Source organism: Gekko japonicus, unplaced genomic scaffold, assembly GCF_001447785.1.
Source record: "Gekko japonicus isolate JY-2015 unplaced genomic scaffold, Gekko_japonicus_V1.1 scaffold15, whole genome shotgun sequence".
Classification (NCBI taxonomy): domain Eukaryota; kingdom Metazoa; phylum Chordata; class Lepidosauria; order Squamata; family Gekkonidae; genus Gekko; species Gekko japonicus.
The window spans coordinates 123783-147928 of record NW_015165830.1 but is presented as its reverse complement, the minus strand read 5'-3'; the positions used below and the strand labels follow the sequence as shown (position 1 = coordinate 147928).

Below are 24146 nucleotides of genomic sequence, written 5' to 3'. Positions count from 1 at the left end.
TCAAATACATGCCTCAGATCTCGGTATCGCAAGCATTTATCATAAATACACCTATATAAACAAAGTTGCCTTGTGTGGAGTGCTCTTTTTATGTTATAATTTTTACTTGTGTCTTGGGGCGGCATTATGATGGCGCATACTTGGTAAACGACAGGGTGGGTGGGGAACTAGACGAGGTGGATGGAAGCAAAGAAAGTCTACCGGGGTTGGGGGGGTTGAGGGTCCTCCGCTGTGTCTGGCGTCTCCGACAGGGGGCAGCACTTCCACCGCCTGGGTTGGGCTGCCCGGTGGGCCCCGCCCCTCCCGGGGTATTTAACCTCTGTAGGCGAAGGTACGCGTAATGGCCGTTTCGCACAGAGTTCCTCGCAGGTACGCACGTGTGCAGTAGGTGGGTCGGGACTGGGAGAGGTGCGTGGGGTTCTGCTGGCGTTGTTCAGCTAACGGCGCGCGTCCTTCTCTTCTCCCTGCAGATTCCCCGGCTTGTACTTGGCTGTGACCCAGCAACAGCAGAAGGAGGGAACCAGGCAGCCTAGGCGGGCGGGTGGGTTGGTCGCTCTACCCGCTCATTATCGCCAGGAGAAGGCGGGGCGGCTGCCTCAGCATGAGCACGCAGGCGCAGGGCCAGGCGTCTCTCAGTGACTGGAGCGGCGACGGCGGCAGCAGCAGCGGCCCCAGCGAGCAGCGGAGCGGACTGGAAGCAGCGAGGCGAGAACAGGAGCAGCCTCGTCCCCTGGGCCGGAGCGACGCCAAGCCGGACTTCGCAGCCATGCCGGTGACCGAGAAGGACCTGGCGGAGGATGCGCCCTGGAAACGGATCCAGCAGAACACCTTCACCCGCTGGTGCAACGAGCACCTCCGCTGCGTGAACAAGCGCATCGGCAACCTGCAGTATGACCTGAGCGACGGGCTCCGGCTCATCGCCCTGCTGGAGGTTCTCAGCCAGAAGCGGATGTACCGCAAGTACCACCAGAGACCCACCTTCCGACAGATGCAGCTGGAGAACGTCTCGGTGGCGCTCGAGTTCCTGGACAAGGAGAACATCAAACTGGTCTCCATCGGTGGGTGAGCTGGGCGCGCGCTCGTCTCCCGGGTGGAGCCGCCCCTCTTGGCGCGGGGGGTGGGGGGCTGTCACCCGGGCGGTGGGAAGCCTCCTCGACGCTCCTCTCCCTCCCAGCCTTAGGTGCTGCCCTCCCTTGCCGGATAGTACTTAGGCGGCCTTGGCGCGACCTGTTCCCCCCTTCTAGCGCACCCCGCACCTTAGAAGGCGCTTGGCTTTCTCCTTGGCTTCCCCGACGTCGCCCTGTTGCCTTTCACCTGCCCTCAGGTGTATGCACCTCTTCCCCAAGTAATGTTATGGTGGGGGAAATGGCAGATGGTGCCCTGTCAGGTTTCTGTTTACTTTGTGGGTGTAGTTCGATGGAACATGGCCGGCTGAGCCGCTTTCTGGGGTGCAGGAGGAGAGCCCCCGGGGGGGGCACATGTTGAATGGCTGGGTGGGGCCGTGAGGAGCTTCGGCTGATGCACCTGGGGAGGGGGGGTGGGTGCTGGTTGTACCTCCTAGGCTGCCTTTGGAGCAGCCCATTTCCCATACCGGTGAAGGTGTTCAGCAAATTGACTTAACTCCCATCTTTTATTTATTTGGTTTGATTTGTATCCCGCCCTCCCTGTGTAGCAGGCTCAGGGTGGGTGCCATCATACTCGATACAATTACATAAGTATGCAAATAACAGTTAAAACCATTAAAATACATCCAAATTAGTTGTAGCTAGTGCTGGTGGCGGTGGAGAGCTACACTATTCATAAGAGGGAGGTTCCTTCCTTGAGAACAAGGGAGAGCTCATGTTTTGGCTCTCTCCATGTGCTCTGCCCCAGGTAATTAAGGCCGCCCACCCACCAGTCTCTGCCTAGACAGTAACTGGTCCCAAGTCAAATCCTGGGAAAGTGAAGGAATGGCTGACTTTGCTCAGACAGGATTTCCTGAGATGCCTCCCTCCCAGCAGGTAGAGCCACTTCCTTTTGGCTGCAGGGCTTGGGTTTCTGTGCTGAAGGTTTATGAAGGCTTTGCACTGTTAAAAGTCCAGCCTCCGAGTCTGAGAGGAGCCTTTCAGGGCTTGTTCTCCAGGGAGACGTGTGTGTGGGGCTAAGCTTAAAGAGCTATGTGGGCTGGGGTGGTAGCTTGTAGAGCAGAGCACAGCAAGTCAAAGGACATCTGTCATAAGAGCAGCCCACCCCAATTTTTTTTTGCAATAGGAAGAACATCTAGATTTGCTAAATCAGGCTATATTGGGCTGTGTGCTTATTAGGCATTGGATACAAATTGGCTGTAGGGAATGTGGGTGGCAATTGTCAGACTTTGTCAATACTTCTAGCTAGCATTCACCTGGGCGTAGACCTTGAGATAGTATCTCATAAACCAGATAGTATCTCGAACTTATATTGATCTCTTAGGGCTTGACATTCAAGTAATGAATTTCCCAGATTAATTCAGCAGAGAATTTTTAAAAACTTGTAAATGTTGCGTGGCACGCTATAGTTGAAGACTCATAAACTAATAACTTGCAATAGCTAGCACCCTGGTAGGCCAGGGCAAATGATCAAACAATGTTCTTATATACTTAGCCTACTAGATCTTGTTAATGTATTGTAAATTCTAAGTGCCGCTATATTAGGTGTAATACTGATAATTTTCTCATAGCTGCTCCTCTAAAACATAATATTTGGACCCTTCTGAACCTGGTCTGTGTCATGGATGGTGATATGCCTTTCTCTGCTATGTTTCTGCAACTGTACTTCACTAATTTGTATACCAGAAGCCTTAAAAAGCCAAGGGTGAAACCAGTTTTAAAAATACTCATAATATTCTGATCATAGTAGATTCCTAACAACTTCTTCATATAGCTGGACTTGGTATTAAATGAATGGTGACCTTTCAAGTAATGCAGCTATATATAAAGTACAGTAGTTAACCTGAACATAGGCTCTATAGCTCTAAGGTTCTAATTTTTTCTGTTTAGTAGTTCCTCATGATGTTAATATGAGAAGCAACTTTGCATTTTACATTTATAGGTAGGTAGTAATCAGGGAAGAATAAAAGTAGTGTAGACAGTGTGATGATAGGAGGTAACCTCTGCCTTACATCATAGGGTCACTCTTAGTTGGTGTGATTCTAGAACCGTGAACCCACTGAACATTCCACTTGGGTAGCTTTTGCAAGGAAAGTTGCAATCTAGTATTTGTATAGCTTTTTGTAAATCTGAGGATCTGAACAGCTTTGCCAGAGTTTAGCAAAACACATCTGGTGCCTTGGTGTAGTGGCTGTTCACATACCACAAAGAGGCATGGTTCTTAGAAGAGCCTGATGCTATTCATGTTTATTGAGAAGTAAGTTGAGATTTCAGTACGACTTACTCCCAGGCATGTGTGCATAAGATTGCAGCACACTTATTTCTCTTCTCCTCCTCTAAGCATCTTCCTTGGTATCTGCTTACAGTACTTTGAAAACTTTAAAGCTCATCTAGTATCCTCACTGCAAGGCCTCTATTACAATGATCCTCAGTGTGGCACTCATAGACACCAGGGTGTCTGCCAATGTGTTCTGGTGCCTGCTTGCTGCCCCCTTCCATGTTCCCTCATTATCCCTTTTGAAGTGCCATTCTTCTTTGTCCTCCTTTGCTCCATTCACACTCCCTCTCTTTCTTCTGTCACTGCTCATGCTTGTCCTTTTCCCTTTTTTCTGACCTGCTTTTCTCTTCAGTTGTTAACTCCTACCCCATACTACTTCTCCAGACACTTTCAGCTTTATCATCATTATCTGAAATTTCTTGGCCCCAATATTTTATTTAATTGAAATTTACTTAAACTTTTTTGGGGGGATTAGGGTCCCACATGGCAGCTGATGTCCACTATCTTGGTGCTTTCATATGTACATACAGATGTAAAAATGAAATGGGACCCAGAAATTAGACTGAGGGAACATTACACTATTGGTATTTAAATCTCAGCAGATCTTAGCCTAGGCAGTACTTGGGTAGACTGTACTGACTGTGTGTCAAAAGTTACTTGGAGCTTTCCAAAGGGGCATGAGTACAACCAATAGTCTGTAAATGAAGATGGCTTAAAGTTTGCTAATAGCAAGTCATATTAGCCAAGGACTTGCTGTGTTCCCAAGATCTGCTGCCAAATAGTAGCATAGAGCTGGTGTGCTAATAAGTAAAGGAAAATAAAATTGATACCTGCCCATGGGAGCTAAAATCTAACTTTGTAACAACTGTAGCCCTGTTTGGTTGAAGCCTGTCTCTGAATTTTAACTGGGAAAGCAACTTCAATTCTCTGCAGTTGTGTCTCTGGAGCATAAAACTATGCTGTTATGAGCCAAACGTGACCTTGAATTAGAGACCTGAAGCATAACTACAGAGACGTTATGTCTGTGTAAATAGACTTGAGGCTTCAAGGAAAAGTATAGGAGAAGGAATGTTGGTTCTCTATATGTAACCCATATGTTTTGAAGCAGGGGGAACCTTGCTGAGCTCTGAATCAGGCTCCTTGTGGGAAAATACCTTTGACAGCTGCTTCAGACTTGCTTTTCCAGGAATTACTTCACTGTGGTTACTTTTTAGTTTAAATATTAACAGCAGAATATATTGTCAAAGGTGCCAGTGGAAGAAGTAACAATGGGAATCATGTGTTGCTCTTACATGGCATGTGCTTGGGTGCTGCTAGTATAGAGCAGAAAGGAGAGTGGTGCAAGAGTTTGCTGGTGGGGTGTGACTCATCTGGGAAATTATATGGACTAGGTGGGTGTTTCAAGACCAGCAGCATTGTACTGGGTTTAATTAGAGTCTTACAAAGACTGCCACGATAATTTATTCGTGTATGCCCTCCCTTTCTTCCTAGTGGGGGCTCAGAATGGCTTAAATCATCATCCTTTCCTCCATTTAATCCTCACAACAACCTTGCAAGGTAGGTTAGGCTGAGAGTGGGACTGGTTACCCAGCAGCCTTTAATGGCAAATTGGGGGATTCAGACCCGGGGCTTCCAGATCCTAGTCTTAACACTCTAACCACTATTCCACATTGGCTGTCATTGGCAGGAGCAGTGTCAGAAATCCCGATCTATCCATGGGTGTACTTCAGATAAAGAGGAAGAGTTGCAAAGTCCAAACTTCAAGCAGAAATGAAAGTGTTTTTGAAGGAGGCAAGGCAGTGTATTTATTTTTGCCCAAAGGCAATGCAAATATAACACCTTTAACCCTTGCTTTTAAATGGGGCTGTATATGAAAGGATCGTGTTTTTGCTTCATAGCCCTTCTGGCTTTCCGTAGGACCCTTTCTGAGGCACCTTAAAGCAGACTGATGGCACATGGCCCTTCCTCTCTGGCACAGTCTCACTCTGTAGAACAAACTTCCTCTGTCTTGAGAGGCATGCTGTGGCATAGTTTTAAGAACCCCTCATAAGTCAGGAGAAGAAAATTTTGAAATGTGAGTATACACAGGGGGCCTGCTACAAGCATGTAACTGCATTTCAATTTAGCTGTCAATTTGGGTCGTCTTACATAGAAAATCTGAGTGGTCTCACTACTTTGGTAGGGAAACCTTCCGCATGGCTGAATCCCAATGTGCTCTGTATAAATTAAAACCACATTTGTGGACTTTTCTTTCTGAAATCTTGGTGCTAATAACATACCAATACTTACTGCTTTAAGTACTTGACTTATAAAGCAAGTGGGCAAAGGTGCATTGCTTTGTATCGCCAGAGAACAGTTGTCTAATCTGTTGCTTTAGGTGCTGGTTAATGCATCCCACGGTGGAAAATATATACCCTTGCTGCATGATCTGATCTTTCCCTGGCTTCTGTGTGTAGACGTGGTTTCCACACCTATCACAAACATAAACTGTATGTTGTAGTACTAATACTGGGGAGACAAGAGTTTAGATTCAATATAACAGCATAGTTCACCTGAACATGTTGTGAACGACTTTAACACTGGAAAGATGTTTCAGAGAACAAGAGGCATATTTAGTTGTTCTCTTTCTTCGTTGGAACATCTGTAGTTACGCACCTGTGTGTTGGCAGTTATACGCAGCTAATGACTAGCTATCAACTTTAATAACTGATATTTTACTGAACCATTTTTGGCTCACTTGCCCTAAGGAAGTTACAGTGTAGCTTTATGATGGGGCTCAGAACTGGGTTGCAAGTGGAAGTCTGGTAGGTGCTGCAGAGCAGTGGGAATTGATCCAGTTTTTAAATGGTGATCGCTGCGGCATTATGAGAATGGTGCCTCCTGAAATATAGGCTACTGAGTGACTTGTTCAATGTAAGTTGCCCCACTTTTTTTAATATGGGAACACTTTCGTATCATAAACCTAACTGGTTTTTCATGAGCAATAAAATGCTAGTTGGCTGCACTAAAATTCTGAATTTCATTTGTGCAAGGCAATCAGGTTGCTTCAAATGAACCAGACTCCTGGGTCCAGTAATTAAGCTACTGCATGGATATTGTGGACTGCTGATAAAAGATGAGTTGCAGTTTGTGGCTTCTTTTTGGGCCTCAAAAGTATATGTCTGCGCATCAAGGTAACCAACTTGTATGCCACTGCAATTGGGTCTGAGCTCTTGTATGCTGTTCAGATGGATATGTCTGAACAGGCTGTAGTAGTTCCTGACTCCATTATGTGGCAGTGAAAATATTTTGTGGTGTCAAAGGGTACATCCTTCTGAAAGAATTGCCCTGTTGTATGTATATGCTAGATGACTAAAACCTGACTCAGTTTGTCAGGGACCTACTGTGATAAGCATCATCTAGGTGATGATTTACTGTGGAGATATTCCAACTCCAGTTTGCATTAGATTTTTAATAGATCAGCTTTGCTACAATTGTACCATATCAGTGGCTTACTAGGGTGTGTGTGTATGTGTGGGTGTGTTAATCAAGTTGCAATTAGTAATACCATTGAAGCAGCATCCAGTCCTCATTTTGCATTTCAAGGACCCAACCTGCACTCTAATTTTAAACTGGGTGGAGTAGTTCAACTGAAATGTTTGATTTATGAGTTTCTTTATATGCAGTTGCCATAGTTAACAGAAGTATTAGCTCTTAAATAGTGAAGGTGGTTTCACTGCTGTCAGCTAATATGTCCACACCCCATGTTTATATATACTCAAATAGCTGAACTAGCTACTGTTAAGTCGGAAGGAACTGGCTTCAAGCAAAAAATGGGTACATTTCTGGTACTTTCAGTGGAAGAATAGTTATTGTGTAACTGTAGCACAGAAGAATTTCCTCACATCCGTGTGGCTTTCTAATTACTGTGGCAGGGTCTCCTCAAGCAAGTAAGAGTGGCAAAAGCCACCCCAGCACGCCTGTGCTACTCTTAGGGCTAGACAGGGAACTTCATAATGCCATGTTCATCAGGCCAAAGGAATATGGTATAGCACTCTGACTGTAATACAAGACCCTGTGATGTATCTCGAGTTCAAGGTGTAACTGACATTTTCAGCCTTCGAAAAAAATCTAAACTGAGGAGCATTTAACACAAACTCAGGAGCTGCTGTGCTAAATTAGACCAGTGTTCCATATAATCTGGCATCCCATTTCACACAGTGACCAGTCAAATGTCCTTAGAGACGGCTAGGTTAGCCTTCTACATATGAAACATGTGCCGTGCCATTGACTCATTGTATCTTGTACATATAGTGGCTTGTGTAGGGCTTTTTGCTGTGCTTTCTCATCTAGCACAAGGCTCTTGATAGTGCTCCTAGACTAGGCTAGGAGTTGAAGGGCAAAGAGCAGTGCTGCTTGGCTTTGTCAACAGAATCTAATCTTCCCCAAAAGAATACTTTTTTTTTTAACTACAGAGCATGTCTAGCTTCTCTCTTGTTCTGAATATTACCACAGGAGAAGGGTAGAAGTTCCTGGAATAAGAGCTACAAGTACACTTTTGAATAGATTTTTTTTCTAGCTCAGATTGTGAATGGATCTGATTGAGGCACCCCCTCCCAGGGAAGCAGACAAATCTACATCCTGTTTCTCACTCTTGTCTTCCTCTTGCCCAATTAATCCTTGGAGCAGACCATGTAGTTGCTGTGATCAACTTGGTTTTGGGATTTTACTATAATTTGGGAGAGCCCATGTTACTTTCTTGTCTAATTCCATGGGCAGTACCTCCTAGCATAAGGGGAATATTGCCTAGTCATACAACCAAGTGTGAGACCTAAAACTATGGGAGAGAGAGTGGAGATAGCTAATAGCTTGTAATTTCCAAAGCAATTAATGGTGACATAAACTCTAGTTAAAAAAAAAATACCCCCCTGGGCTAACAAGGAAGCTTGGAAAGAAAAACAGCACTTAAATCCTTAACCATATAACTACCTTGAGCTAGTACTTGATTCCTCTGTTTTCTTGGTTCAGGACTTGTATTAAGCCAATAAACCCACATTTACCTGTGTGAGGTTGTACTTTCCCCATATCTTCTGAGCTGACTCCAGAAAATGCACACTGAGCTCTTGGGAAGAGGGCTTTATAAGTTTTCCCAGGCTCCTGCCCCTTTATTCAAGACTGGTTGCCATTTTCCTTCCAGAACGGGCAAAGGTGGATCTGAATCCTGATGTTTCCTGGGAAGCTCTAGGAAGAGAAAGACTAGTCTCTCTCCCTGCCTGAAAAATTCTGCGTTCAGCTCATGCTCTCTATTAAGGAGTCCAAATGCAAAAGTTGCCTGGGAGACCTAGGCAGGCCTCAGGGGCCAGAAACCCTGGCAGAACAGAGAAAATGATAATGAATGTGTTGCTTCTAAGCCTGTGGTTCATGACATAAGATTGTACACGTCAGTGCAGGAAAAGGTGTCAGCTCACAGACAAAGTGAAAGCTTGATGTAAAGATAAGAATAGGCTTGGTGTTCAATCAAAAAGACTTTGCTGTAATTAAAAGGATGCAACTAAAACTATGCTTGACAACTTGATAGTACTGGAACTGCTTTTAAATTCTAGTGCTTAAGAACTTCAGATACTGTAGCATAGCTCAAGTTGTTCCAAGCCTGCATATAAACTGCCTTTGTTGCCATTTCAGAGTTCTTAATCTGTAAGCATTATTCTTCCTTAGCCTGCCTGATCAGACTGTGTGCTGCTCTGATGAAAGAGATTTTTACGTCTTCATCTCTCCTATTGTAGCTATAATAATAATAACAATGCATGTGTGGAGACTATAAAATGCAAATATGGTTCAAGGTACACCACAACACCTTGTCTAGAACTATGCTGTAACACAACTTTCTACCTTTAACATTGTCAATAACACAGCACTATTAACGTGGTGTCCTCAGCTGCCTGGACGTCTTAGTGTACTGGTGACTTGCAAATGAAACGTTTCAGGCTGAGTACTCATGAGTTAAGTGAATGTTTGCTTCTACCATATATAGTAAGGACAGATATGGAGATGGTTGGCCATCAGCATCTTCACAGGGACTGCAAGAAGCTTCTGAGAAACCCTGGTTTATTTGCCTTTATTCTAGGGGAGGGGTGCTTCTCCGTAAGCAGAAAATATACTTTTGCCTTTTGTAACTTTGGGAAGCTATCTGGGTAGGCTTACTCAGTGTATATTGTCAAAAGGGAATGGGCTGTTGAGCTTGAACCACAAGCATGTCTTAAACGTGGAGATGGGGGTTGGCAAAAATGTGTTTCATTCATTACTAAGCTAAATTTACTTTCTGTAGAATTCCATAGGAAGAGATTGCAGGCCTGGCATAATTTCTGTGTCTCCTGGGGTGATTGCAGTAGAAATAAAACACCTAAAAAGAAAAACAGCACTTAAATCCTTAACCATATAACTACCTTGAGCTAGTACTTGATTCCTCTGTTTTCTTGGTTCAGGACTTGTATTAAGCCAATAAACCCACATTTACCTGTGTGAGGTTGTACTTTCCCCATATCTTCTGAGCTGACTCCAGAAAATGCACACTGAGCTCTTGGGAAGAGGGCTTTATAAGTTTTCCCAGGCTCCTGCCCCTTTATTCAAGACTGGTTGCCATTTTCCTTCCAGAACGGGCAAAGGTGGATCTGAATCCTGATGTTTCCTGGGAAGCTCTAGGAAGAGAAAGACTAGTCTCTCTCCCTGCCTGAAAAATTCTGCGTTCAGCTCATGCTCTCTATTAAGGAGTCCAAATGCAAAAGTTGCCTGGGAGACCTAGGCAGGCCTCAGGGGCCAGAAACCCTGGCAGAACAGAGAAAATGATAATGAATGTGTTGCTTCTAAGCCTGTGGTTCATGACATAAGATTGTACACGTCAGTGCAGGAAAAGGTGTCAGCTCACAGACAAAGTGAAAGCTTGATGTAAAGATAAGAATAGGCTTGGTGTTCAATCAAAAAGACTTTGCTGTAATTAAAAGGATGCAACTAAAACTATGCTTGACAACTTGATAGTACTGGAACTGCTTTTAAATTCTAGTGCTTAAGAACTTCAGATACTGTAGCATAGCTCAAGTTGTTCCAAGCCTGCATATAAACTGCCTTTGTTGCCATTTCAGAGTTCTTAATCTGTAAGCATTATTCTTCCTTAGCCTGCCTGATCAGACTGTGTGCTACTCTGATGAAAGAGTTTTTTACGTCTTCATCTCTCCTATTGTAGCTATAATAATAATAACAATGCATGTGTGGAGACTATAAAATGCAAATATGGTTCAAGGTACACCACAACACCTTGTCTAGAACTATGCTGTAACACATCTTTCTACCTTTAGCATTGTCAATAACACAGCACTATTAACGTGGTGTCCTCAGCTGCCTGGACGTCTTAGTGTACTGGTGACTTGCAAATGAAACGTTTCAGGCTGAGTACTCATGAGTTAAGTGAATGTTTGCTTCTACCATATATAGTAAGGACAGATATGGAGATGGTTGGCCATCAGCATCTTCACAGGGACTGCAAGAAGCTTCTGAGAAACCCTGGTTTATTTGCCTTTATTCTAGGGGAGGGGTGCTTCTCCGTAAGCAGAAAATATACTTTTGCCTTTTGTAACTTTGGGAAGCTATCTGGGTAGGCTTACTCAGTGTATATTGTCAAAAGGGAATGGGCTGTTGAGCTTGAGCCACAAGCATGTCTTAAACGTGGAGATGGGGGTTGGCAAAAATGTGTTTCATTCATTACTAAGCTAAATTTACTTTCTGTAGAATTCCATAGGAAGAGATTGCAGGCCTGGCATAATTTCTGTGTCTCCTGGGGTGATTGCAGTAGAAATAAAACACCTAAACTCATAGCAGGTAAACAAATTAGTCTGGCTTACAGGGACATGGTTCAAGATGATGCCAGGAAAGAATAACCCAGCTTACTAAGCTAAATTTACTTTCTGTAGAATTCCATAGGAAGAGATTGCAGGCCTGGCATAATTTCTGTGTCTCCTGGGGTGATTGCAGTAGAAATAAAACACCTAAACTCATAGCAGGTAAACAAATTAGTCTGGCTTACAGGGACATGGTTCAAGATGATGCCAGGAAAGAATAACCCAGGGTGGTTTGAGGTTCCTGGACTTTCTGCCTTGCTTCTCCCATTCTCTGTAGAGTTTTCGCAGGTGTATTGTATCTAGTAACCTGTGCTGTCAGACGTTTCACCTCCTTACGTGCTTCTGTGGATGGTTTGCAGGCACTGATCATTTGTAAATGTAACTTAATTCTGGCAACTACTGTGTGCTGTCTCTTTACGCCAAGTGGAAGTCTTGTCCTGTTCTCCACAACCTCTAGTACATGCAAAGAATTGGTGCTCTCTTGGAGAAAGCTGGATATTCACTCCCTCATCGCTTCTGTCTTTCTGAAGTATATAAGGTGAAACTCAATACAAAATAATTTCAGCACCCCACCCCTTCCCTAAGCGTACTGAGCTTGTAGGTAGAATACCTGAAGGTGAAGCTAGTGACAGCTAAACAATAGCTATCTTCCAAGCCACCGGGGCACAGGCATTATGTGTGGAGGAGCTTGTTGTCAGTGTTCTTCTTGCTGCCCAAGTCTGGTTTGAATTTAATAAAGACTTAATATTAAAATGAGTTCTATTGCACTGTTATAAACAATGTAAAAGTATGTGCTAATGCTGTACCATTAACTACACATGGCCACCCAGGCAGAGAGTACTTCATACACACTATGAATTGCTATTCACCGTTTCCTGGAAGTAACTCACGAAAATGGGCTAACCACCATCGTCGTGATTGAACAAGTTAGCTGGGCCTCATGCCAACGTTTGTCTCCAATGTTACGCTTAAAAAGGGATAAACCTGACCATCCCATATTTTCTGACTACTGATCTCAGTTAATTTTCACTCTGTTGCCTAACTTGATGAGCAGGTGGAAATAAAGCTTTTTGAAATGTTTTTGTGGACAGCAAAAAGAGCTTACTGTTTTTAGAAACCCAGCCCTTTTGCTGTTCCTTAGTAACTGCAGACCAATTTGCCGTAAACCCAAAGATTTTTTGGAATGCTACTGTAGATGTAGGTCTCTTCCCAACAGCAAGACTGGACAGTATCATCCAAACTGAACTGTCAGGACTGTGAACAGTGCCAGAAAACCTCCTTTGCTTGTGTGTAGATAAGAGTAATAAATTGATTTTTTAAATAGATTTAGTATAACAACTTAGGAAGTATGGGAATAGATGGGTGTACTAAGGTAATTTTTGGTTCATCAATTTGCAACACTCCAATACTAGGTATATCTGCAGTTCTGCATACAGAAAACTCAGGTATTTATGTTCTTTCTAATTCCATAAATATGCCGAATAGTATGTTTTATGATAACTAAATTCTACATTTTACGGTAGAGATAATCCATAGATATGATGAGTTTTCCCAAAATGTCCATTGTCCAGGCATTTTTTCATGGCTTCAAAATCTTTGGAACTACTTTGAGTGAAAACCTAATTAGTAATTAAGCACCAATGACTTGGAAGAGAAACCCGTTTCAATATGGGTAACTTTGAGCAGATGCAGAAGACATCCCTGGTGGCTGTAAGCAGTTATCTCCCACAAAAAGCCTATGTGTAAAATAAGTATATCATGCTTCACATTGAACATTACTTTCATAAAGTTCAGGGAACAAATGTTATAGTTGCCTAGATAAAAATCTGGTGCAAATTGTATGAATGCCAGTTGGTTCAAGTCTGCTTGCCTCACTGAGACTCAAGGCGAATTACACAATGTAGATGCAATCAACAGGATGAGGCATCTATTAAGCAATGTAACAGGACTATGAATTGCAGAAGTTTGAAACGGAGCTGTCTGAACAAAGCATAAGTACTCAACATGACATGTTAATGCAGAACATAGTATTACATCAGTAGAAACACAGTGCACTTCCCTGCGCCAGTTGGTTATGTTGTAGCCCTCCTCCCTTTGTAAAAATGAAGCTGACATGCTTCATAAGATACTTGAGTCCACAAACAGCAGTTTATGTTGCTGAATATAAGGGGTAGATTAGTAGGTTTTGTAATTCCTTGCTATGGTAAGGCTGTCAAGGGAAGCAGCCGGGTTTTCTCTAAGGCTAGTTGATAAACCAGCTGAATAACAAGATGATTTCTGTCACCCTATGCAAACTACCCAGGGCTGCGAGTTATAAAACATTGTGAAGGTGGAAATGAACTTATCCAAGGGAGAGGAGATTGCTTAGCTAATTTGGAAAATTCTTCCTTTTCCTGTGGCAGCTCCAAAGGTCAGACATTTGAAGAGTCAATATCCATTCCCCTGCTTGCCAGTTCATACATGGCCCTAAGTTTATGTGGAAAAGCAGAAATATTCAACCAGTGTTTGAGAACTGATTGGTTGATGATAAAATCTGAGCTTATTTGGGGCTTATATCTTGGGTCTTTTAGAGTGACCTGTGTATTCTAGATGTAAAGCCTCTAAACTTTTCTTCCATCTTGAAAAACAGCTAAAATGGGTGTCTCTGATAGCATCTAACTTTAAAGAAGTGCCAGACTGTGAACATAAAAATGTGCTTCCTGGAACTAGAACTTGCTTTTTTAGAATGATGTTTGGCTGCAGTGGAGTCTGGCTGAACTGTGCATGCTTGCATGAATGGGATTTCCTTTCGCCAGCCCTGTTAGTGTGGTAATTCAGGATGGTTTCAGATGGAAAAACTGAATCAAAGTGTACATTGTAGTCAAGGATTTCCCCAAACAGTAATCACTTCTGATTACTTCCAACGTGTTGGTTTTGGCTCTCAGAATTCCATCCACTGTAGTTTTAGGGCTTGTCGTGTGCAGCACAGAAGATATTTGGCAGAACCATATCTGAATAGCTTCACTTATCTGTGCAGTCCTCTGCTGGCAGTAGCTGCCTAGAGGCGTCTTGACCCACTCCCTGTGTGAGTAACGTGCTGCTTAATGGGGAGGACGTTATGCTTGGAAGCTTTGTAGCTACCATGCTGCCCATAATACTAGCTGGCTTGAGATGAGGGGTTCTCACTGAGTGGTAGTGAGATGTCAAACAGGAGCTGCAAGATAGATCAAGATGGGTATCTGAAGAAGTGAACAGTGACTCACGAAAGCTCATACCGTGCCACAAATTTTGTTACTCTTTAAGGTGCTACTGGACTTTTGCTTTTTTCAAGGTTCAAGTTTTGGGTCTAGAATGTTACTCGAACTGCTAAGCACTGTATGTAGAGGTCAGAGTAAATGGCTGTGTTCTTGATCACCAAGGCCCAATGGGAGCTTTAGTCTTTGTCAAGCACAGTCTACATGCTTAAGAGTAGCACAGTCAGAAGAAGGTGTTGGGACCAGATTACTTCAGTGTGCCTGAGCCACCTCTCACCGCTTCCGAATGCTACCATTGATATTACATGAGGGACTCGAGAATCCAGAGTAATGTCCATTTTTGTTCTAGGGGAAAACATGTAGTGGTACATGCTGTACAAACTCAAGGAGTGTGAATGCAAGGACCCTCGACGAGATCAGCTTCCCACGGTTTTAGAGTAGGTTGTTTTCAATATGCTGATGACATACAGCTGGATATGAATATGCCAGACAGTGGCTGGTGGCTATCCTGGCCTGGTGTCCAAATGTGGTAGTCCACTAGCTGAGGGAGAGCAAACAGAAGTTGAATCCAGGTATCATAGAGGTGATCCTAGCTGGAAAGGCCACTGCTGTAAATGGGATTGTTCTGCCTACCACTGATGAGGTGCAACTTTTGCTGAAAGGCTCTGTTAAGAGGTTGGTGGATCCTGGTCTCCTGTTGGAGAAACAGGTTTCTTAGCTACATCTGGTTAGGAAGATGGTCCTGTATTTGCAGACACAGATCTCTCTGATCCATGCTTCAGTAATCTTGAGGCTAGATTGCTGTAATATGGAGGACTACCTTGAAGACAATCTGGGAACTGAAGCTGGTGCAAAATACAGCCGCTCATCTTTTATCTGGGACTAGCTGATGGGGCCATGTTACTACTATTCTGACATCCTCTCTCTGGCTGCAGATTAGTTTCTGGGTCCAACTCAAGGTGTTGGAGTTGACGTCTAGTGCCCTTTATGACCTGGGGTCCATATACTTGAAGGTCTATTGCTTTCTGCATGTTCTTATATAGCAGCTCCCACTTTCCCAGCAAGGTCTGTTCTCAGTCCCCTCCCCCTTCACCTATTGTCTAAGTGACCTTCTGTCCTTGCCTGGGCTCAGGCTTTTTCAGTGACTGTCCCATACCTCTGGATCACCCTCCCAGAAGAAGTCAGAGTGCCCCTTGCCTCCTGGCTTTCTGGTAAGTCTGCAAAACAGATCTGTTTTGAGGACCCTTTTTGTGGCAACTTGAGCCTGGACAAAGGGCTGTAAGTTGATGAATAAATTGTTTTAGTTTTTAATGTGGTAGTTTTAATGTTTATTTTTTATATTACCTGCTGTGGAACCCCCCCCCCCAAATATTTTAAATATGCCTGTCTTGTCTCTTGCCTTGAAAACCCTACAAGGTTGCCGTGAGTCAGCTGCAACTCAATGGCACTTTCCACCATCATCTAGTTCTCCTTTTGAAAGAAGCCCTTGTCAGAGGCAGAAGATTCAAGTACATGTATTTAGGGCATGGTTATGATTGCTGTCAGCTACAAATACCATTGCATGTCTGCACCAACTGTGTATTTCAGCACCCTCTGTTGAGAGGCTAAGGGGAGTGGGAAATAAGAAGGCAATGACTAGCTTCAGGCTTCATAATTTGTGCTTGAACATTGCCCGTAGACCCTGAGCCAACTATATCTCTAAGACCAACTGCAGGCTTAAGTGAGACCTTGCTGTCTGAAGTTGGGTAGCGAATTGGGAGGACAGTCTTTGTTGATAGTCCTTCCAGCCTCTGAGGCAGCAGTAGCCTTGTTGTGAGTGAAGGCATTCACTCCCTAGCAGGAGAAGGTAGATTCAGGTGGGTAGCTGTGTTGGAGCAACAGGACAAAGTTTGAGTCCAGTGGCACCTTTAAGACCAACAAAGCTTAATTCTGGGTATAAGTTTTTGTGTGCATGCACAGAAGGGTTTGCAGTGAACTGTGGCTTATGTCAATGCAGGCTATTTGGGTTGTTAAGCCTACGGAACTAGCATTCTCTTGCTTAGTCTTTCTTTCTGGAAGGCTTGGTTCTCTGGCACTTTTCAAATATCAAACTGAAAGACTGTTCTCCTTTTTGGGGAACTGAGTGTGTGGCTGGTAAAGGGGGCATCTGAGATCTATGTTATGCCTCTGAAAAAGTAATTATACAAGTAGCAAGACCATTAAGTACCTGGGCAACCTGTGCAGAAATGAAAGACAGAATCCCTTTCCCAGTACTACCTAATTTGCATGCGTAGGCTGATAGAGCAGCCAAGAAAATCTCCCTGGAATACTTGTGTTGATACTCAAATGCTTCACAAAGCAATGTTTCAGTGAAGCCTGTCACAAAGCAAACTGATCTCATCTGCAGTTTCTGGGGGCTTTTTGCATACATGGGGAACAAGAGGTGACTTCACTAATGAGGAATGTGCTTTGCTAAGTGTAAGAGGGGGGCCTGCTCTCCTGGGGCTTATTGTCAGTATAACGTTTGTCAATGATGTCATTTATCCAACGCATGCTGCAGCAAGCTTTAAGGACACAGGAAGTGCTTGGAAAGCTGAAGTCTGTTTTAATAATAAATGGGAACAAAGTTCTACAGGTTGGGTGTAGAAGAATTTATTGAAAAAGGAAGCATTACCAGGTGCTGACTCCTGTTAGACTACAGCTGCCAGACTTCCTTCGTTGACCAGAAGGCACTGGTTCAAAATGAAATGCTGAATGTGTGCTAATTTGAAACAGTCCTGTATCTGCAGGGGGCAGTTTAGGAGTAACACCCCACCAAACGTTGTCAAGCCCACCTCCAAATTCTGAGCTTTTAATTTTTTAAAAAAATTAAGCTCTAGTCCTTTTGGTTGCAGAGATACAAAGGAAAGTATGGAAGCTCTTTTTCTCTTGCAGAAGGACAGCTGCAAGAGCTGCCTCCAAAGACAGCTGCTAGTTAAACCCTTCCCGACCAAACTCGTTTTCTTCTGCTTTTCTCACTAGGCCTCTTTGTTGCTTTCTTGTTTCTCCACCACCCTTGTCACTTTGGACTTTAAAAAGAACTTTGGGGCAGAAAACTGGAGTCAGATTTATGGTACTCAGGGATTGCTGTCTCCTGCTTGCGGTTGGGATTATCCCTTGAAGTAGGTGGGGCCACTGGATGGAAGGAGGAGAGAAAAACAAATCCCCAGGTTGACTTGGCCTGGGATTTGGCTTTAAACAGTTTCAGATAGCCTTTATTCAGTTGCAGAAATACTTTCTGCACATTCTCAATGAATAGCCACAGTCAAGTTCCTAACTTGACCCCCCAAAAAGTCTGGGGTTAGGACTGAAGAGCCATGATGTATGGGCAACCACAGGTCGAAATTCCAGATGGTTTCACAGCAGGAAAAGTCCCTTCAGTACAGAATGGCAATGGGCTGAGGGACATAATATCTATGGCCCCGGTCACATGGCAAAGTTGCCACAGGATAGGCACAGATGGTGGCCGGATTATCCGGGCGCGATCACACCCCAACGTCTGGGAAGTGGAGCGCACCCGTGGCTTACCGCCGACAAATCGAGTAAAAAAACTAGTACCTCCAAGGTACTAGTAAACGTTTGCCACGGGCTGCCTCCAGACTCCCGTGGTGTGATTGCGCCGGCGCATGGCTTTCCCCTCCAGTCCCTCGTTTCCCCGCCGGTGCCGAGGGAAGGACCCGTGGTGTGCCGCCAGCGCGTCTGATCGCGTAATCGGGGATCAAACTGCGCCGGGGCAATTAGCCACGCCTCCCCTCCGTGATATCCGGACCGTGTGACCGGGTAGCCACGCCTCCCCCCCCGTGATATCCGGACCGTGTGGTACAAAGTGTGGTACAAAGCTAGCCCAGGTAGTCTTATGTCATCACATTTCTACAGTAAAATAAGCTCTTCGGGAGGATATAGATCAGTGTTTAATCAGTCAGTTTTCTGAATGTGAAGACTACACATGTTCTGCAAAAGTCCAGAGTGCCTTTTCCACACTACACAGTAACCACAAAGGCTTATCTTATTGGTATTAAGGGATAATTTCTAGGTTGGAGGAAGTCATTAGCAGGCAAGTGTACCTTGAGAATTTCCCATCTTAGTAATTAAGGCAGCAAGCATACCTTGAATATTTCCCATCTTAGTAATTAAGGCACTGATTAACTGTTCTACCCACCCACCCCGTGCTTTCTCAACAGTTTTGAATCCTACCCATTGTCTTATGCCCTGCCATACTTTAGAGAAGAATTCGTGTACATTAATTAAATCAAAAAAGGATATAGTGTGATAAGCAGATTACTTTTCCTGGATAGATGGTAGTATGCAACATTATGGATGCATGGCTTGAGGACTTCTGTGCATGCCTGTTTATTTATTTACTTCCAATTTATACCCCGCCTCTACGGTACAAACTGGCTCAAGGCAGCTTACATAAGTTAAAATACAATAAGATCAGTAAATACCATAAAATGGTGCTGCACGTAGAAATTTATAAATGGAATACAATAATTGGCACTAAATGCTCAACTATATTTTAAGTTTAGTGCCCATGTTTTATTATTTAGTCTGGAAAGTAGCCTATCTTTTCTAAGCCCCATGATTACGACTGCGCGAAGATGAGTGTGGTACAAAGCTAGTGGCATGTAGAAATACTATTAACATAGCTGTTTAGTGTCACATCAGCAGGCTCCACCCAGTGCATCTTAAGGTTTAAGATGATGGGGACTTCATTTAATTTATTTGTTTAGGGAAATTGCATTGTTTTCCTTTCCATTCATTCCTCGCAACAATCCTGTTGGGTAGGTTGTGTGACCGGCCGAATGTCACCCAGTGAGCTTCCATGGCAGGGTGGGGGTTTGAACTTGCGCATCCCGGATCCTAGTTCAGCACTCTAAACAGTTCATTTAGCAGTACTACCCACCCAATGTACTTGCGCCCTTCACCAAGCACTTTTTGGCTACACGTTTCACTGGATCAGGTGGACAGGTGATAGCTTTGGCTTATTCTTTCAGGGCTACGTGCGTAGGTATAATCTGTCTAGTAGATCAGTAGGTAGCCAGGTTACTGGGACGCTGGTGGCCATTCAGATTCAATCCAGTGAATGAGCTGTCTGGTGTGGTCCAAAAAGTACTTCCTTGGAAGCATGCTGGGAATAGCAAAACACAGGGAAGCAGGCAGGAGTGAATAATTTAGCCATTGTCCATTTTTATCTCACTTGTCCTCCTAGGTGCTCCTGATGGTGTATATGATTTTCCTCTCTCCCACTTTATCCTTACAACAGTCCTCTGAGGTAGGTTAAGCTAAGTGACCAGTTGCCAGTGCGTCATGTCTGGGGGTTTGAACCTGATCATACTGGTCTACCCACTACTGCTTACTGCCCATTGCCTACCACAACTGCCCTCTTGCTTCTGTACAGATGTGCCACAAGCTCCTGACTTCTGATTTACTTGTGGCACAGGTTGGCGATCCATATTAGTTTTTAGGTGTGGACATTCTTTCTAGCTTAGAATCAAAGTACTCGATGGTGCAGTGCCAGCACGATATAGTAACTGATGCCAGACTAGGTAAGGGAAGATGTGGGTTCAGATTCTCCAGTCACTCTGAGCCTGTGTGGCTGTAATGGAGCGGATATAACCATGCAAGCGGCTGTAAAGTCAGTGAAGGGTGGGTGGAATAAAAATGTATCCAGCCTGTTAATAAATGTACTGGTGTGCCCAGTCTCTGGGCCTCACCTGTGCTTTAGTTGAAGGATGGAAAGTTGTAGTTACCTGGGTGTATTATAAGGAGCACTATAGTGGGAGGGAGTGCTGTTCCTTAATACCTTCCTGGCTTTATATAGTATTTGCATGACTAAAATGATTGTTATACCGTAGCCGTAATGACAAACTTGCAATTGCTCGGGGGAGAAAAACCTTATTAAATATTTTGCATGCAAAAGGCAACAGCTGTGGCCTATATATACTGTAGTTATGTGTGGGAATACTGTTCCTACTTGGTTATCTGACGATTGCTCAGAACTAAACCTTGTAATAGAAGCTACAAGGACTATTCTTAGTGTTAACCTTCTTGGTTAAGGCTTCGGGTAAAGGCTTTTCCCTTTGAATTTTATCACAGATATCCTAACGGCCTGTTTCAGGGGCTTGATGGCTATCAGCTCCAGTCTCATTTAATCATCACTGTCTTGTGAGAAGTGTCTCATGGGAATCTGCACTTGTGCAGTGCCTCATTTAAACTGGGCTGCTGCCAACTTCCTATATGAGAATGAGGGCTTCATGTCAAAAAGCTTTGCAAGATTGGTGCTTTTGTAATAGGTGTAGACTCAGTGGTCCCCTTAGCATAGTTCGATGACCCTACAAGGCCCCAAGGTTTGTAGCCTTAACCAGGTCAACCACCAGCCCCCCTGGAAATAAGTATTAGGTTTTTAAAAAGTTATATATAAAAAGCTGCAAATCAAATTCAGCTTGCTTCCTGTGTAAAGGATAAGATGAGACTCTAATAGTCCTGCCTAAATAACTAGATTTCCCTACTTCTCTGCCACAGCCGATACTTCACCTGCTTACTGATGGAAAGATGTCCCTACAGTTTTCCTTCTGGTCCTGCTCAAACATTCTGCCTGTACCACTGGACAGGTTCAGCTACAGAGTTGCGCTGTTCCTCCTGCCTTTTTCTTGATAGGAAATCTTCCTTGCTTTTAGTCTGCTACTTATCCAGCTCTTGGAAGAGCATGGCTGATAGTTCTCTTCATTCCTTCTTTTGGTAGGTCATTTGCCTTCCGTTTGCCTGCCAGTTTTCCCTCTCAGCTGCCAGCCCTTGAACCATTTATCTTCCATATATACTTGTTCAGGAAGATCCCTTCCAATCAAAAGCTGACAATGGCCTTCCAGAATTGAATCAAAATAAGGTCTGACAGTCACCCACGGGTTCTCTCCCTCTTAATCGAAAGCCCTTCTCAGTGCCTTTTGAGGGCCCCCCCACCCAGCAATTCACCAGGTTTGCCAGCTGCCGTGCCTGTGCAAATGCATTACAGGCACCATCATCTTCCCCTTGCAAAAACTGTACACAAAATAACATCATGTTCTGAAATCATTTAAAACAATATTTTTCTTGACAGAACTCGTTTTTCTGCACATGGTGTCTGTGGGCGCCATGACATCTGCCAGTGTGTTATCTGGTGCCTACGTGCTTCTTCCCAGAAGCATTTCTAAAAGAATTCAGTCTTGGCTTTCCTCTGCTTCATGGGAATAGGAATAGGTACTTCAGAAGAGCCTAGGAAGCATCACCTCTGTGTCCGCATGGAACACCCATTTGGAAACAACTGTCTTAACCATAGGGCAATGCTTGGCTTGTAGTTACCTAATACTTTGAGATTGGACCCTGCCCCCATGGCTGCCGTTTTGGGAATAGTGTTCCTCCAATGACAGCCATTTTGTTGTGGTGCCCACTACATATTCTCAAAATTCTCAGTGCCCACAGGCTCAGTGTTGGGGACCTGGCATACATCTTCTGAATGCTTTAACTTGTGAGCTGTACGGAGACAAAAATTTCCTTTGCTGGTTTGCATAAAGTAAGTGGCAGTATAAAGTGCAATAGGGATGGGAATACTCCTGTACCTGTAGACTAGGAATGGTCTCTTGCATTAATATAACTTCAAATACAAGCCTCTGCTTAGTGAGGAGTATTTCACTGTGCTATAGCTCAACAGATGGCATTTACTAGTTGTCAGTAGCAACATGACATCTTTCTAGTAACTGCGTTTGTGAATGGGCATGCAAGTGATTCCCTCCCCCTCCCTTGAATTCTCCATGCATCGCAAGCAATGCTCCCTCTAAGCTGTGGAGTCTTGTGAGCAAAAATTCTATTTTGTGAGCTACTGGCATTAAAGTTGTAAGTGAGCAATTTGGCTACTACATAAATTAGTTTGCTCTGGAGCCATGCTTCCTGAGTTAAGACAAAAATGTGTGAGCCAAACGCTAAAAAACTGTGAGCTAGCTCACACTAACTCAGTTTAGAGGGAACACTGATCACAAGATGTGGAGAAAAGGTCATGCCTGCTTCCAGCTAAGCTGTAGAGATGGCTGTCCCTGAAACATATCACAGTTGTCAGTCCCAACTTCCTAGCCCACTGTGGACAGAATGGTTCCTTCACAAGGTCCTCCTACCCAACATGGGATGGAAGGGGGAGGAGAAGGCAGAGTTTGTCACCTTGTAACAACCTGGCACCAACCTTGTGGATGGGTTGGAGTAACCACAAAGGGTTGGGTATCATTTTTGCAAGGAAAGTCATTTTGGATAATCATGTGTTAAAAAGTAGCGGTTTACCTAAAGCAACTCAATAAATACTTTGAAGGAAGCATCTGAGCCCAGAATCTCGATGCGGCATCTACTGAACAACGGTGGCTCTTGTTCGGACAGGAAAACATGGAATATGTCTGCTTTTCGAAGCTATGTGGCACTGGCCTTGATGTGTGCTGTTGGCAGTTGTAGCTTTTGCAATGTTCTTAATGGTTAATGATAACTTGGTAAAGTTGATAAGATCGTTGGCATTAATCTAGACTTTTGTTTGTCACATGTGGTGGGAGTTGCATTTGGATGGTTAGAAACAAGAAACAAAGCTTATAAGTTTGAGTAGTTTCTTTTTCTCTTGGGCTGTTTCCTAACATATATGGAACACCTAACATGTATGGAAGATGGGCTAGGAAATCCTGTGGCTTGTTTATAAGTCTGTCTGCTTGATTCATAGTAGTAAAGCTCCTATACATGGCACTGCCAGAACAGAATTTTATTAGGTTTTCCTAAAGACAATGGAAAGAGCCAGTGTTTTCCAAGGAGTACATAATTACCAATAAAACAGGTAATTTGGCTGTTTGTCTTGTAGACCCTTAGTATATTGCTATTTCGAGTTGCACTCCGCCAGTTGGTCAGAGAGTCAACAGTGCTGGCAGCTATGAATTTATCAAATTGTCCTAATTACCCATTTCCTGACCATGAGTATTTTCATTTAACGTTGCCCGGTAGGTCTAGATTGCTTTAGAGACGCAATAGACATGTACTTGGAATACATGCGAAAGCCTTCCACTTAAAGGCATATCTTCTCTGTGAAGGTTATGGACATTGGCTTTAACAGCCGGAGTGTTTCTGGACCAGAGAATCAATGGCATATTTACCATTTATAAAGTTTCTATGGCACCTCTCCAGGAGTCATAAGCCTGTGGTGGCTTACAAAATAAGATACCAAACCAAAACATTAAAATTAAAACCTAGCCCAGCATAAAAACAAAAACCATAAACACAGGACATTGACAGTATAAAATAAGTTTCCAGACTAAAATAATGTTTTTAAAAGTCAACCTCTAAATTAAAAACCTGGATGAACAGAAATGTTTTGGCCTGGTGCCTAAAAGAAAGCGACACAGGCCCCAAGTGAGCCTCAAGAGGACATTCTGTAAACAAGGTGGCGCTAACTAAGCCCTGTTTCTGGTTGCTACCTGTCTTTCCTTGGACGGTGGGGGCACAGAGAGCAGGGCCTGTGAGGTGGCTCTTAACTGTGGGCTGGGCAGTATAGGAGGAGGTGGCCTTTCAAGTACCCTGGCACCAAGCCATTTAGGGCTTTAAAGGTAAGAACCAGCCCTGAAATCGTGCCTGG

The 24146-nt window shown here is 43.8% G+C and overlaps 1 protein-coding gene across 1 annotated transcript in view; it reads left to right on the top strand.

Moving 5' to 3' along the window:
* The first annotated feature begins 652 nt into the window (after positions 1-652).
* LOC107110009 (filamin-B-like) overlaps positions 653-24146 on the top strand; it is a 96368-nt gene continuing 72874 nt past the window's right edge. The window contains exon 1 of the mRNA XM_015410716.1: positions 653-1058. Coding sequence (XP_015266202.1) covers positions 767-1058 — 292 coding nt within the window. The 5' untranslated portion in view covers positions 653-766. The remainder of the gene's footprint in view (positions 1059-24146) is intronic.